The sequence below is a fragment of the Mytilus edulis genome, chromosome 6, assembly GCF_963676685.1.
Source record: "Mytilus edulis chromosome 6, xbMytEdul2.2, whole genome shotgun sequence".
Taxonomy (NCBI): domain Eukaryota; kingdom Metazoa; phylum Mollusca; class Bivalvia; order Mytilida; family Mytilidae; genus Mytilus; species Mytilus edulis.
The window spans coordinates 44,357,011-44,372,561 of NC_092349.1; the positions used below are offsets into that span (position 1 = coordinate 44,357,011).

General features: G+C 31.1%; 1 protein-coding gene across 1 annotated transcript; it reads right to left on the bottom strand.

Annotated features, from left to right (window-relative positions):
• Positions 1 to 218: 218 nt before the first annotated feature.
• LOC139526413 (septin-1-like) lies at positions 219 to 15,254 on the bottom strand. Its single transcript, XM_071321559.1, has 6 exons — positions 15,228 to 15,254; positions 5,543 to 5,644; positions 4,775 to 4,920; positions 4,051 to 4,158; positions 3,305 to 3,337; positions 219 to 294 (listed from the first exon to the last, which is right to left on the bottom strand). The coding sequence occupies exons 1-6, from the start codon at positions 15,252 to 15,254 to the stop codon at positions 219 to 221; spliced, it is 492 nt and encodes a 163-aa protein (XP_071177660.1).
• Positions 15,255 to 15,551: the final 297 nt, after the last annotated feature.

Genomic DNA, 15,551 nt, shown 5'->3' on the forward strand with positions numbered 1-15,551 from the left:
ACATTGCTAGACATAGAAATAGACAATCAATATAAAAAATTATAACTTTTAATTCCATTTCATAAAATTAAAAAAAAAAACACCCAAAAATGTGATTTTTTTGGCTTGTAATACAAATGTTTGCCAGCTTGTCCCTTCCACTTAAAAAGTACATGATAAGACACTAAATTTTAAGGTATGAAAATCTTATCTGCCACTGTCAGCTTGGTGTTAAAACTTTACCTCTGCATTTTTTCTTGTAATTGTTTTTCCTTCTCATCACCACCAACCATACTTTCAGGGCGACGATTTTTACTGTAATTAAAAATAAATAGATTGTTATTATACAAGCAGTGGAAAATCTGGCAACTATAACATGTCAAATTCAAAGTTACAATGGTTGGTACCTAGAAAATACTTATACACAGATTTTGTGACAGTCTTTCGACTGCAGTCATTTTTTTAAAAATGAACATCTAGTATTTTTAAAAGTTTTTAAGAACAATAATGAAAATCATTATCTAATTATTAAATGACAATTCGTACATTTTAATTTGCCATAGATTTATATGGTGATTGGAATTTTAATTAAAAATTGGCCTAGGCTATAAATTCGCAAAAGATAAAAATATGCACATGTAATGGCAGCCAAGAGATTTGCTACATGCATTACTACTACTTCAGGTTTGTATTCAATATACAGTAGTTAATTTTGATATTACAAAAATCAATTGTAAAATTTTATATAAACTGTATATAAGTTTTTAGTTTTTTAAACAAGACCCATAAAAATCCATTTTACTAGATTAATTAAATTTAAATAATTAGTAATTTGTAAGAGAAGAAAGTGTTCAAAAGAGAAATTTCATCAAATGTCTGAAAAATGTTTTTCTATAAACAGTTGTATCTGACTATGTGAAGTGAGACACTCTACATAAAATAGTGCTTTTAAAAACACATCTATTGAGAGTTAATCAAAATTTGAGAAATATGCTAAAGATGCATAAAAAGTTTAGTAAAAAGTAAATCATATTCTTTGTTAGAGAAAACACTTGTCAATATAAACCACACAAATTAAAATTAAATAAATTATATTATGTCAATTTCTGTCTATGAAAAACTGGAATTTGGGAACATAATGCCAAATTTAAAAAAAAATGAAATTCAACTTTTAACATTGAGTAAATAACAATTTCTTTTAATCTGTAGATATCTTTTGACCAACACAAAAGTTGTAGCAATTGCTCTTAGAGGTCAAAACAGCCAATGATTGTTTTCCTTAGAATTTTTTTTAAAGACTCCTTGGGGATATTCAAATCAATTCAAATACATTCAGAAATATTTATAATATGCATAAAGTTTCAAGATATTGTTAGAAAGCTGATCAAATTCTAATTTTTAAAAAATACACTTTTTTTTTATTTATTTCTTTTCTTTTGTTTAGGTTAAGAAAGTTCTTGAAATCTTACAACCAAAATTATTCTGCCAAAAAATATTAAAGTAGACATCAGGAAGTTAAAATGTTTTTGATCAACTTGATCAACTTGATGAAAAATAAAATAAATTAATACAGAGTTACACAAACTACACACTACAACTTCTAACGTACGCTTACCAAATATATAATATATTGGTACCATAGATACACACACAGACACATAGGAAAAAGTAGAAATAAAAATAATAAAATAAGTAATGTATACTATATAGTCATTCTTCTATTTTCATTAAAATGCAATAATATAATACAATACAACACAATTCTGTGTCTCATTTCTGACATCAAATGATAATTATCATAATAGAAATTAATAAAACCTTAGAACCATTACCATCTTGCTGTGAATTACAGTATACTAATCGCTTTATTTGAAAAAAAAAATAAGACAAGATGTGACTGAAGGATGCATGATTAAATGTGCCCAGCACAAGTTTAATCCATTGTGGCTTTAGGTCACAAGTGGTCTTATTTTTACAATCAAATACAACAATTAGTAATACTTTTATTAATAAGCAACAGATAATGAAAACCCTTGTATGTTACTGGTCCTAGTTGGATTCAATTTTTGTAAGCCGATTTCAATTTTTGGCGTATGAGTATATCTGTATATGTGTATTGATAATTGTTGTCAAATATAAAATCATCATTTTGAGAAGACTGGTGCATTTTTTTTAATTGTTGTAATGCAATAAGATGTTTTGAATAAATCCAAATATTCATTAATGGTTGATATGCGACAGACTAAATCAATTAGTCAAAGCACAAATCATTAGTTGGTTGCCATGCATGTGTTTTGCTCATTGTAGAAGGTCATATGATGAGCTTTTGTTGATAACTTCTACCTTATTAGTTTCTAGAGGTGAGTTGTCTCACTGGCAATCGTATCCCATCATTTTATTTTTAATACAAGTGAGGGTCCGGTCAAAGGTGGGGAAGTCTCAAAGGTGAAAATAAAGGAGTTATTTCACATGCAATATTATCTGAAATTCATAACAAAGGGAAAATCAAAAATATAACCTACAACTTTTTATTTTTAAACTATCATTTTTGTGGTTTGTCCAAAAAAAAAAGAGTCTTTTTCGGTTATAAAATTAATAGTTTTAGATTTTCCACATAAAATCATGTAAATAAAAGAAGTCGTTTTAATTGGCTCCATAATAGTTATGAAATAAGTAATCTCTAGCATTCTGTTTTATCTTCTTCATTTTCTTGTTGCAGAAAAGCTGTTATCTTATCTTTATTATTCTGCGTAGAAAAAGCTTCATTTTCTGATTATTTATTTTTTTTTTCGTTTCTTTTATGAAAAGCAGTTTTACGTTAACAAAAAAAATTTAGCTACCATAAAAGCTTTACTTTTGCAAGGAAAATTATACTTATAAAGCCTGCAATTTCTTTGCTGGAAATATTCTGTTAAAGTTGGAGCTATCATACAACCCAAAGCCAACCACCTGGGTTTTTTGTTCTGGCATTTCGTATATGAACTTAATAGCTATTAGGCTTAAAACAAACCTTTCACATATTCCCTCCAAAACATGTGAATTAAAGTTTTTAATCGTCTCAAATCTAGTAAAAATAAGGAAATATTAGTTTGCATAAAGGAAAAAATCTGTTACCATGGAAATGAATTGCTTGGGCAGGAAAACTTTTTAAATTCATGCAGTCTGTTGTCAAAGGGAAGTTACTCTTGGATTCATGCAACTTTTCATTCTGAATAATCTGTTATAGTTGACATGTCCCTCTAACACTAACACAATTGAATGATTAAAATGAAAGTGACATGCATGAATGACTTATGAATATGCATAATATGTAAATGAGACCTACTCCTGCTCAACAGCTTCTTCACGCTGCCTTCCTCTGTAAAGTGTGAATGTTACATACATGATAAAATGATACAATGAACATTAAATTGATGTCTTTTTAAATTCTTTCTTGAATTCTGCTCTTCAGAAAGCTATTTACATAATAAATTATCTGTGTGTCATTTCATATGAGGATATAATATGCATGACATTAAGCACTGTCTATTACTTGTGCAAGTTATCAAATTTTTCACTATCATATTTTATATTTTTGATAACAAAATGTTTACCCCCTCCTCCCTGTGAGATTTGTGTGAAAATAGTTCCTAAATATTAATATCATCTAAAATGTTCGATGCTTAATCTGAAAAAAGTATTGAAGTTTTCTACTATTTCCATTTTTTTCAGAGTAAATTAAGAGTTAACTCCCATTATAAAACATGTGGTTACTCATCTCTTTTCATATTATCAATTAATAAACAGATTCCTATATATATCATTAGAATATCACTATATAGAACTTTTTACTCCAATATCAATGTAATCTGTTTATATGAAATTCGCTTTTCCGGTCTTTTTATAACTCAGACAGCCTGGGGTATCAACAGTACAAATGTAGTAACATGAAAAGCACACAATAGGTATCAAAATAAAATAAATGGATAGCAGAAATCCATAACTCAACAACAACAGTGAAGAATAGGAGAAAATACATAATAAATAAAATTCAACTTAGATGGTATAGTTGATATAGGGTAAAATACACACCTGACTTTCTTAGGCATAGCCTGGCCACCACCTCCTGCTAGTTTGTCAGCTCTGAAGTTTTCATAATGCACTTCTTGTGTAACTTCTTGTAAGTCCTGCATATGTGTGCTGAAAATAGAGAGATATAATTATAATCTCTAAATATTGTCAATTCAGAAATTATTGTGTGCATTTATCATTTACACTTTGTCGTTTTTTTACTAAAATGCGATTTTAATTATTGTGATATTGAGAAAAATCCAGTTTAATTCATAAATTGAATTAAATTATTGCGATTAAAACCCTGTCTCATTTTGCAAAATAATAAAAACATTGCAATAATTTTTGAATTTACAGTAACACATCTACAAAACAGATAGAATGCAGTAATAGAAAATCTTTTATAATAAAAGTAGTTGGTGATTTTTTCTGTTATTATAAGTCACTGTTTTTTTTATTAAATTTTTACAATGAAAACTTCTTTTGAAAAACTAATAAATGATTCAGTGAAACTGTGCTACTTACATGTAAATACTGCTGTTAGCTGTCAGTGTATAAATTTGGTTTTAAACAAAAAATCTATACGTTTTATTAGTTGTTTTTTTCTTCTTTGAACAGCATGCAACAGTCAATATAAGATAGTTTAAAAAATTTCAACACTGTCAAAGTAATGTCTAAAAAAGACTGATCTCTGACAAAAGAAGACTTCTTCATGGTTCAGTAAACTTTGACCTTTACAACTTACATGAGCATGGTCCTTAGTTTGATGAAATCACAATGTTCTGGATTCTCTACCTCAACTACACCCCATGGGTACATACGACCTCTGACCTTACGACCTTTAACTTCTATTACTGTATTGGCTCCAATAACTGCAAAAGGCACTGCTTCCTGTAAAATTAAACATTAGATTTCTAACTTCATTTTTCATAAAAAATAAAATCTGAAAGCTATTGTCTTAAAGTTGTAACAACACAGGCTTAAAAAAGTTTCATTTTAGAACTCATTAGTTATATCTAAATTAATGACAAATTTTGTGTTTGATATGCTTTTTTATTTCACATTATATATTACTAATAAAGAACTGAAAAACTTATTGAGGAAATCATAATGGCCAGGTGATCCACAAAATTTGTAACAATCCAACTGAACATACCGCCTAACTTATGGTTTTAGAAAATAACCACAAGCGAGTCTTGATCTCATACTGTTTTCTAATATGCAAAAGATGTAAGAATGTCAACTTTCAAGCGATTCTGTATGAGATCAAACCTCAAAGGAAATAACTGGGTTTTGCTAACAAGGCTCAGTTACTATACAACTTGAATAGCAGACTTAAATGGTAATTTTTTTAATTGATTCATTGTTCATTTTTGTATAATGTATATCTGCAATACACTTGACATTTATCGTCTTTTATAATGTGAATAACAGGATATTTGCAGTAAATGTCAATGCCTAACAAAGAAATATCAAGAAATCTTGATTATAATCTTTTCCCCAAATTTCAGACCTTGAGCTGACGACACTGTTCTCTGTAGTCTTCATCTTCATCTGAATCACAATCAGGTAGAGGGTAAATACTGATTCCATATTCATCTATCTGGTCTAAAACCTGATATATAAATACAATACATTTAAAGTGGAAATGTTTTACCAATTATACGAAATAATTAATTAAAACTGTAGATGTGGTGGGGTAAATTTGTTTACCCCAAGCCTTTCATATTTTTCTGGTACATGGAATAGCCCTTAATTTCAAATCTTTTCTAAAACTGAATTTTCCCAAACAAATGATTGTAGTTTGCTTAATGTTCTTTAGCTTTATCTGATTTATGTTACATCATATGAAGTTATAACCCCACTAGCCATAAGCTAGATAAAATATTTCAGCACACAGAGCTTCTTAGAAAGAAATAAATTCACATCAACATTTTAACCGAGTTTATTTTATAGCATATTACACTTATATTTACTGTTGACAAAATCCTCCGACACACCTAAAATGACTTCTTTTGCACTGAAAGGCAGGATAATGCCATATTGTTTATCTAATCTATAACGGATAGCCAGAGGTTTTGTTATACATTACATTCCCAAAACAAATTGTACATTGTTCAGTTTCTTTTAATTTACATTTCAATAAAAAATAATTAATATACATGGTAGAATCCTATGAACAATCTTAAATTAAAAGTTTTGTAAAAAAAGAATTTCTGGTTTTAATGAAGGGCATGGACTAAATAGCATTCCAATCTTCAATCTGCATGTGTAAATCTCTTTCCCATTTTTCACGGGAAGATAAAGATATCACTTTATTATCCTCCAAAAATAATGTATAGAAAAGATTTTGGTTCCTTTTTAACTTTATCTATTAATTTATTTTCAATAATTTCCAGTTTTGAACTACCTTCTACATGTTCTATTATACTTTTCCATCTGTTCAGAATCGCACTTAAAATACCATAAAACTCTACAAAATAAGTATTAATACCATATTTTTTTTATTTTCATCATATGTGAAGAATATACGATATTCAGTATATTTGAACCTCAAAATCATCTTGCCATCCATTTTAATGTTCGGGTTCAGCCATATGGACTGAGACAGAATTATAGCATTGTTTTCAGCTTTACGCTTATTTTTTTACTACAAAAGTTTCCCAGGATATCATACCAAAACGGATTAACTTTTTCTGCTAAATAAAGCAATCCATCTTGACTTAAGTGTAAAATTTTGCCCCCCCCTCCAATTTTTTGTATATAACTAAGTAGCAAGACTTTAACAATAGCAGGTCTTGTTAATTGTGGAAGAATAACAAGAGATTTTTTTTTATGTTTCAATGTAGTTTTGACAATAAAAAAAAAACATAACTTAAGAATTAATACATGTATTTGTCATGTGCATAACCAATGTAACCTAAAAGGCAGATACAAAAATGTGTGCTACTAACCCCCGAAAGCTATACATGAACTGGATAACTTCCTGAATTAAGTTGTTTATACATTGAGCAAAATATTAAATGTCATTAAATTCCCGAGTGCTTCTGAGTTGATTCTTTTGAATTTCATGTTAATACTTGTGAAAAGCATATTTTTAGCTCTAGCATTGCAAGAAAGACTCTTATCTCCCAAGGTTGTCGCACACGACAAAAGCTGGTAGGTAGATGCTGATATAGCAGTTATATTTAGATTCGACTTGGATAAAACAAAATATATAACAGTGCAACAGTCGTATGCATGTTAGTCTACTATGATGTGCATCCCGCAGAAGACTATTTGTGCCTGATATTCATATAAAATTTTTGAAATCATTTCAAATCTCGGCGAGGGAAGAATAAAAAGATTGCGAAAGCACATTTACAGATCTACCATTGTTAGACTGAAGTTTAGACGAGTTGAATATACAGAATGCACACAGCCATGTATCACACTCACTGCTGGTGATCCGATGGATAAATCAGTTATAGAGTTGTCACTGGATCAGACGTACTTATAACTATAATTATTTCTGTGACTGTATCTTGCATTCATTTGTAGGATTCTTTACAATCGATATTTTAACTAATCTGTAAAAATCCAATCTTAATTTCTTATATATCATGTACTGTATTACAATGCTAGATTAAAACTGACGGAGAAAGGTAACAACCGGCCACCGAAAGCTTTATTAGTGTGAAGCCAAGATGGTCGAATGGTGTAGTGTGTCGGAGAGGGTGCAGGCGATTTGGTGTCACGCTATCTCAGTAGCATGAGTTCGAATCCCGGCGAGGGAAGAACAAAAAATTCGCGAAAGCAAATTTACAGATCTAACATTTTTGGTCTGATGTTTAGACGAGTTGTATATATTAATATGTTCGGGTGTCACCTTATTATGAGGCATCAACAGCGTATGGACCATTTGTTTTGTTTTGTTAGGGTCAGAACTTACTGATCAACAGTAGCCATTGTGATTTTGTCGTTTGAATTGTTCAACATTTAATTTAAAATGTAATACATATATCACCAATAAAATTGAAAAAGGAAAGGGCGAATGTGTAAAAACGACAACAACCCGACCATAGAGCAGACAACAGCCGAAGACCAACAATGGGTTTTCAATGTAGCGAGAAACCCCCGCACCCGTAGGCGTCCTTCAGCTGGCCCCTTTAAAAATATATATACTAGTACAGTGATAATGCACGTCATTCTAAACTCCGAATTATACACAAGAAACTAAAATTAAAAATCACACAAGACTACCAAAGGCCAGTGGCTCCTGACTTGGGACAGGCGCAAAATTGCGGCGGGGTTAAACATGATTATGAGATCTCAACCCTCCCCTATACTTCTAGCCAATGTAGAAAAGTAAACGCATAACAATACACACATAAGCAGGCATATGAGTATAAAAAAGATCATGTATACATCTAATCTCTAAGTAACTCTTCTAAAAAAAGGTCTATGTAAAATGCAGTTTAGAAATTGTGTACCATAATTTCAGATCCTATTGTTAATGTGTTCTATTTTTTTAGTCACTTCAATGTATAAAGAGAAAATAGCCTCCTTCAAAGTGCTTATATCTTGTTTTTCTTTTACATTTTGACCATACCTTCATGTTTAGTATATCAGTGTGGTGGTCTTGACTATGGATTTGTACATGTCAGAAAAGGTGGAAAAAGCCACTTTTCCACAATGTTTCATTTTTTCTACTTGCAATTCAAGTCATTACTATAATTGAACACAACAGATAATTGTTATTTCTTGAATCTTGAATATGTTAAAAAGATAAGCCCTACAACAATATTTGATTTGTGATGGGTCTTAGCGTACCATCTAGCCAGTGTAATCAAATACTCTTGTACTGGTAAACTGTTTACGAACCATTGTCATGAAATTTCTTTTCAATGGGTAAATAGAATAAGCTTACTGGAGAATTTTGTTCCAGGTCATTTAAACCAAAAATGAAATATTTAATCGAAGCCATTAGTTCTTTAGGAAAATTACTCCATCAATACTACAATTAGATCTGTAATGAAATGTATGCAGTTGTAAGTTTGTTGGACGAAATTTCTTCATCAAACACACAGCTAATTTGAATACATCTAGTAGTATCAAACCATCAATTAATCACAAAATAATTTATGTAAACTTCAAAAGCTATTGTTTGAAAGTCTAAGACAATCACTGAGGAAGAAACCCATAAAATATTTAGAAAAATTATAACTGAAAAGAAACAGAACTGAAATAAGAAGTTCTTGAATAAGCCTGCAGAAATAAATTAATGTTACTTATAACTCTGGAATAATTAACATTTTAGAGCTAATTTCAAACAATCATTCAACATTTACTACCAATTAGAAATTGATTAAATTTTTACGAGATTATACATGCTTAAAATGGAACAAAACTACAATCTTAAAAGTTTACAACTGCTCTTGATTGAGTATTTAAAATTTTTACAGAACAAAAATATGAATAAACAAATGTCAAACATAGTTGAATTTTGGTAACTTATTGACATTAATTAAACTCTCATTTCATTCATGCATTTTTTCTAATGAAAAACAAAACTGGTCAATGTTAATTGTAGGAATTAATTCTTTTGAGATTCTTTACTGTATAGCAAACGAAAAATTGCCTAGTTTAAATTATGTATTCGACAGATACATGTACCAAGTCATGAACACTGGGGTTGGATGAAAGAAAAAAATCGATGACAATCGGAAACCAAAAAGGACTTCTTCGGCTGTCCTGTCAGGAACTAATAAAATGCGAAGGCAAAAAATCCAGCTGTGTTGACAACTGTAAATGCTGTCGTTCTGTTCTTCCTTGTACGGATTTTTGTATTGGCTACTGTCAGATAATTATAAGATAACCAACCTGTCTATCTATCAAAACTAGGCATGTTAACTTAACAAAGAATATGATATCACTTGTTACTAGTAAGTTGATAGAAAATATAAAAAAAATACATTTTCAAAATTTTTGCCGCCATTTTGGAACCGGAAGTCACTTTTTTTTGTCATTTATGTGTTGTTTTGTCGTAGTTCAGGAATTGTTATTTACGTTTTATCAAAACTTACATTGGATTATACCTATAACACAGCTTTCAAGGATTTTCGAAATGTAGCCAATTGGATATGACGCCATTTGCAAAATGATCGGTGGCCATCTTGAAAAAATGGAAATTTTTGATGGCCAGCACCTAATTTTTTTTAATTATCATTTAGTCAACCTTTATGCCAAATTTCATGCTTGTATCACGATTTGCACATTTATGTCCATAATATCTCCCACTAAACTTGTAGACAGCTGTCATTTTCAGATCGATTAATCAGCATGCGTTCGGGTATAAATGTATTTCCTCATAAAAATATTGTCTTTCAAAGATCTAACATTTCGATTGTCTTTGAGAACAGGTAATGCAATTATAAATTCTTTTAAACAGTTTTAGTTTGTTTTTAGAATATAAAATGTTAATTAAGTGGAAAAATCTTCCTCCGGACACACCGATTATTTTTATACTGTGTGTGCAAAGATGGGATGGGATGCCTTTTTAAGTTGAGTACGTGCTCGACAATCAGTTTTTTTTTAATTAAGTTTTTAAATTGTGTATCCCGTAAAAACCCTTTACCAAATTAGGATAAACAGTATGTACCTCGTATATTTTTGTCTGTGTTATATTTATATTTGTATAATTCCTATTTATTTGTATTGTAGTCCTGTAATATTATGTTGTCATTTCAATGTTATATTTAACTTTGCCATTAAAGTGCGAGGTTTGGCATGCCTTAAAACCAGGTTCAACCCACCACTTTTATTCCCCTTTAAAAGTGTCCTGTACCAAGTCAGGAAGATGGTCATTGTTATATATTGTTCGTTTCTCTTTGTGTTGCATTTTAACGTTGAGTCGTTTGTGTTTTCTCTTATTTTTGAGATATTGAGATAAGACGTGGCACGGTACTTGTCTATCCCAAATTCATTTATTTGGTTGTATTTGGTTTTCATGTTACATTTGTTATTCTCGTGGTGTTTTGTCTGATGATTGGTCTGTTTCTGTGTGTGTTGCGTTTCGATGTTGTGTCGTTGTTCTCCTCTTATATTTAATGCGTTTCGCTCGGTTTTGGTTTGTTACCCCGATTTTGTTTTTTGTCTATGGATTTATGAGTTTTGAACAGCGGTATACTACTGTTGCCTTTATTTATACCTTGATTAGCGCGACGCCATATTTAAAAACACCTTCTTTGAATTGATATGTTCATTTTCTGTAAATTAGTCATAGTGCTAATGGGTTTCTAACTAATAGGCATAGACTGCCTAAGGTTTCTTTTGGAAAAACATAATTATTTTCAGAACTACATCATTGTCAATTTGTTCAGATGCTTAATTTCTTTTGTTACCTATCCTGACATCAGACTCGGACTTCTCTTCAACTGAGTTTTACTGTGCGTATTGCTGTGTGTTTGTTTTTTCTACATTGACTAGATGTATAGGGGGAAGATTGAGATCTTAAAAACATGCTTACCTCGCCGCATTTGTGCGCCTGTATCAAGTCAGGAGCCTCTGGCCTTTGTTAGTCTTGTATGATTTTTAATTTTACTCTTTTTCTTGGGAGATATTGAGGTCCCCGTCACAAAATCATCATGAGGACCATAACTAAACTTCGACAATTCACAAGTTCAAGTTAAAGGAGTATTATTTTCTGTATTGACTGACGTCTGACCCCCTGACTACATTTAGCGAATATCTGATAGTTTTAAATAAGTTTTTTTTAATTTCCTTCAATCGAAATAAAGAATTGCACAAATTTTTCTTTCTAATAATTTCGAATAGGGGTATGCCAGTGGCGGATCCAGAGGGATCGTAGAGGTCGTACGCCCCTCCTTTACGTATTTTTTTAAAACACAACTGTAATATGACAAATCAGACTATATTTGGTTGACTTTTCCATATCCCGTTTATTTTAGCGATAATTCGTTATTTATAAAGATATTATTCGCTCGTATTATTATAATATATTATTAACTATGTCAAAGCCAGTCGACGTGATTCGTGGAGTTGCTACGCTCGGCAACGAAATTTATTATACGTACCACTATGAAAAATCCCCTGTATGCCAAGACCCATTGAATGGCATCCGACACAAAATTGGAAGTATAAATTTAAGCCAAGATATTCCACTTTTTGTACCCATTTGGATTGTTTACTTTTTGACACATTTCATGTTTCAAATTCTTTTCTTTTTTCTATATTTTGAATTTAACTTTCAAAAAAGTGAGATAACTCTAATTGTTACTAAAAATGATGTTTTCATAAGCGAATTTAAGTGTCAGGAGAGGGTCAGAGTGCAGGATTTTGCACCATTTATACCAAAATTTCTCGGGCCCTTCAGCGGCCCAGAACCCGTGTCGAATATTGGCCTCAACATGGCGGAATGAGTCGCTTTGCAACCCATATTATTTCTTGCCGTACCAATATAAATTTGAGTGCTACGCCTCTGATTTATACTTTAAAACTAATTCGGAAACGGCGTGCATCAGAGTTAAGCTGGGGTCATACATTCACGATTTTTACTGCCGTCCTTGACAGGACTATTTCCAGTTAAAATTTGTCAAAAATCGAAAATATGGGAGGTTGCATTGGAATGTCCCTCCTAGATGGGGGAATTTGTATGCGTCTGATCACGTTGCAGGTATATTGCACCCTATCTGTCCATTAATGTATCTCTTTAAGCGCATCTACTCCTGAACAACTGGATGGATATTGAAGAAATATTTACATGAGAAAGTTCTAAATGTTAATTAAAGGGGAGATACTCGTTACTTTAATAGTATGGCATAACTAATCTTCTGAGCGAAACTCTTCCTGAATTTTTTATGGATTTTAATGAAATGTATGCCAGAAAAAGTCAGGGAGAGAGAAAAGGGAGGGAGAACGGAGGAGGGCATTAGAAGGGAAAAGAGAGGCGGGGGCAGGGAGAAACATACCCCCCTGTCCAGTCCCTCACATATAGTATATACACATATACTAAATTGCATAGCGGTTATTTTACCTTATCATGAAGATACCAATTACAACAGGATTATACATCCCTAAAATAAAAATGCAAATATGCCAATTCATTAGTCGAATCAACAATTTGTCCGCACAACTGTGAATTGGACACGGTTCTTATTTTTCTATTTTGGCCTTTTCAGTTTAAAATCGGGAGCGTAGCAGCAATTTAGTTGATATATTAATTAACGCTCAGTCTTTAGTTTTCTATGTTTTTTCTTGTGTACTATTATTTGTCTGTTTGTCTTTTTAATTTTTAGTCATGGCATTGTCAGTTAATTTCGATGTATGAGTTTGACTGTTCCTCTGGTATCTTTCGCCCCTTTTTTATAAAACAGCAAGAATCAAAGTAGAAATGAATATACAATAAGAGATTGTTCATGATTTGTTCACATATAGGGAAACATATTGCAAGTCGAATGTTTAGGTTAAATAACTTTTATCTTACGTGTAGCTATCTTCTTAAGTTTTTGGGCAAATTGTGATAAAACATGACCCTTCATCCTTTCCTTTTCGTAAATAGTTACAATCGTATTGCATTCTAAATTATTAGTGTGGCATGATCAGTTGTGTTTTGCTTTTGTAAAGTTTAATTAACTAAATATACGTCATCAAAGACCATTCTTTTAGAGGAGAAAGGAGTAGGTTCAGTAAGACCCCTTTTTGGCCCCAAAATATAGCAGTTTTACAAAATTGTTAAAATGTAAACCTTAAGTTATTTATTGGACAGTAGAATGCTTCTGCTACATAAATATGGGCTGTTTTTTTACAATACAATGCACATATATCCGGTACTAGCACCATTAAGTCATGCTAAATTACTGAAATCCTCATAATTCTAGCATTTTAGTTAAATTTTAGACGGTTTTCGTGTAAAACGAAAGTGGCCGCATTCGTGTTCATCCTTAATATTGAAAAGTAAGTTGTATTTTATGATAATACATAACATACATAAAGGTTGAGGATGAACACGGATGCGGCCACTTTCATTTTTACCAAAAACCATCTGAAAAGTGACATTTTTCGGCATATTAGGTAGATTTTTCATATTTGAGCTTGAATCGGATCGTTTTTAATGACTAAATCTGTTAAAATTTTTCACATACACTAATTAATTCAAATAAAATAGACACTTAAGTGTTTAAAAAGTGGTCAAAATCTTTCGTCAGATGAACCTGAAATTTGAGGCCAAAATCGGTCCTTACCGGACCTACTCCTTTCTGTATAGCAATAACGTCTGGTGCTCCTCTGGTCGATATATAATACTTGAACAAGAAATGTCAATAGATGGACCAAAATTAAAGTTGGAAAAACAAAAACAATGAATGCTGACTTTTGTTATTACAGGTTTGAAAAGTAATGAGGTCAGAATAGGAATTTAGTTCGAATATACACTGCTTATAAACAAGGCCATTTGAATGGCCCAAAATTGCCGAATGACACTACTGATTTATTGTTGTAAAAGATAAGGCCTCGGGAATATTTGAATTAAATAAAAGATTTACTAAAGCTTCTGATATTTAAATGTAAACCAGTAATAAATTGAATTCAAGACAGGATTTTAGAAATTATTTACTGAATTTACTCAAACTTATAATTTGAAATTATATGATTACATTAATCTCTAATCATTGGTTTCCGGATTGCCTTTTATATCGTAAATAGATAGAAATACACAGATGACCAATATACTACTTCTGTTGTTGGGTCATATATGTTCAAGTGTGGTCGTTAATGTGTTAATAAATCTATAATTGAATTTGCAGTCTTATTGACCTGAATCAAGATATCATTGAACTTATACTTATAAAACAAAGCGTGACAAGCAATTGTTCTCATCTTAAAAAACTGACCAATGATAATCTAAGGTATTAGTCCTGTTTGGATCCAACATGGTACATCAGGCTGAGAAAAAAAACGTAAATTTAAACCAAATTCAGATGATCGAGTAAACTCGGTAATATGGACAGTATGTACATGAGCGTGTACAGTGTTTTTAAACATCAAACACGCAAACTCGTTTGATATGTGGAGCAAATGATAATGTTATTTTCAGTGTTCGATCAACCAGGTTAGGAATATGGCAGCTGTTTTCCATTCGTTAGAAGAGTCTGATTTTTTTATTATAAGTTTTCTTAAAATTTGGTATTTTTGTAACTTACTCTTTCATGTTTGTGTACAGCTGTCATTTCTTAAATCGATTAATCAGCATGCGTTCATGTATACATGTACTACATGTACCTCCTTGCATTATTGTACTCTGACGCACTTTATTCATTTTTAAGTTTCTGGAAACAATTGATTTTACTCAAATCAATTACCCAGCATGTGCTCATATAACCATGCATGTATTTCCGTATAAATATATTTCAATTTCAAAAGTCTTACATTTTGAGTGTTGCTTAGATAAGGTAATGCGAATATATTTTTTTAGAAAATAGTTTTGTTTTTGAAATTACAAAATCTACAGTTGACATTTCCTTGGA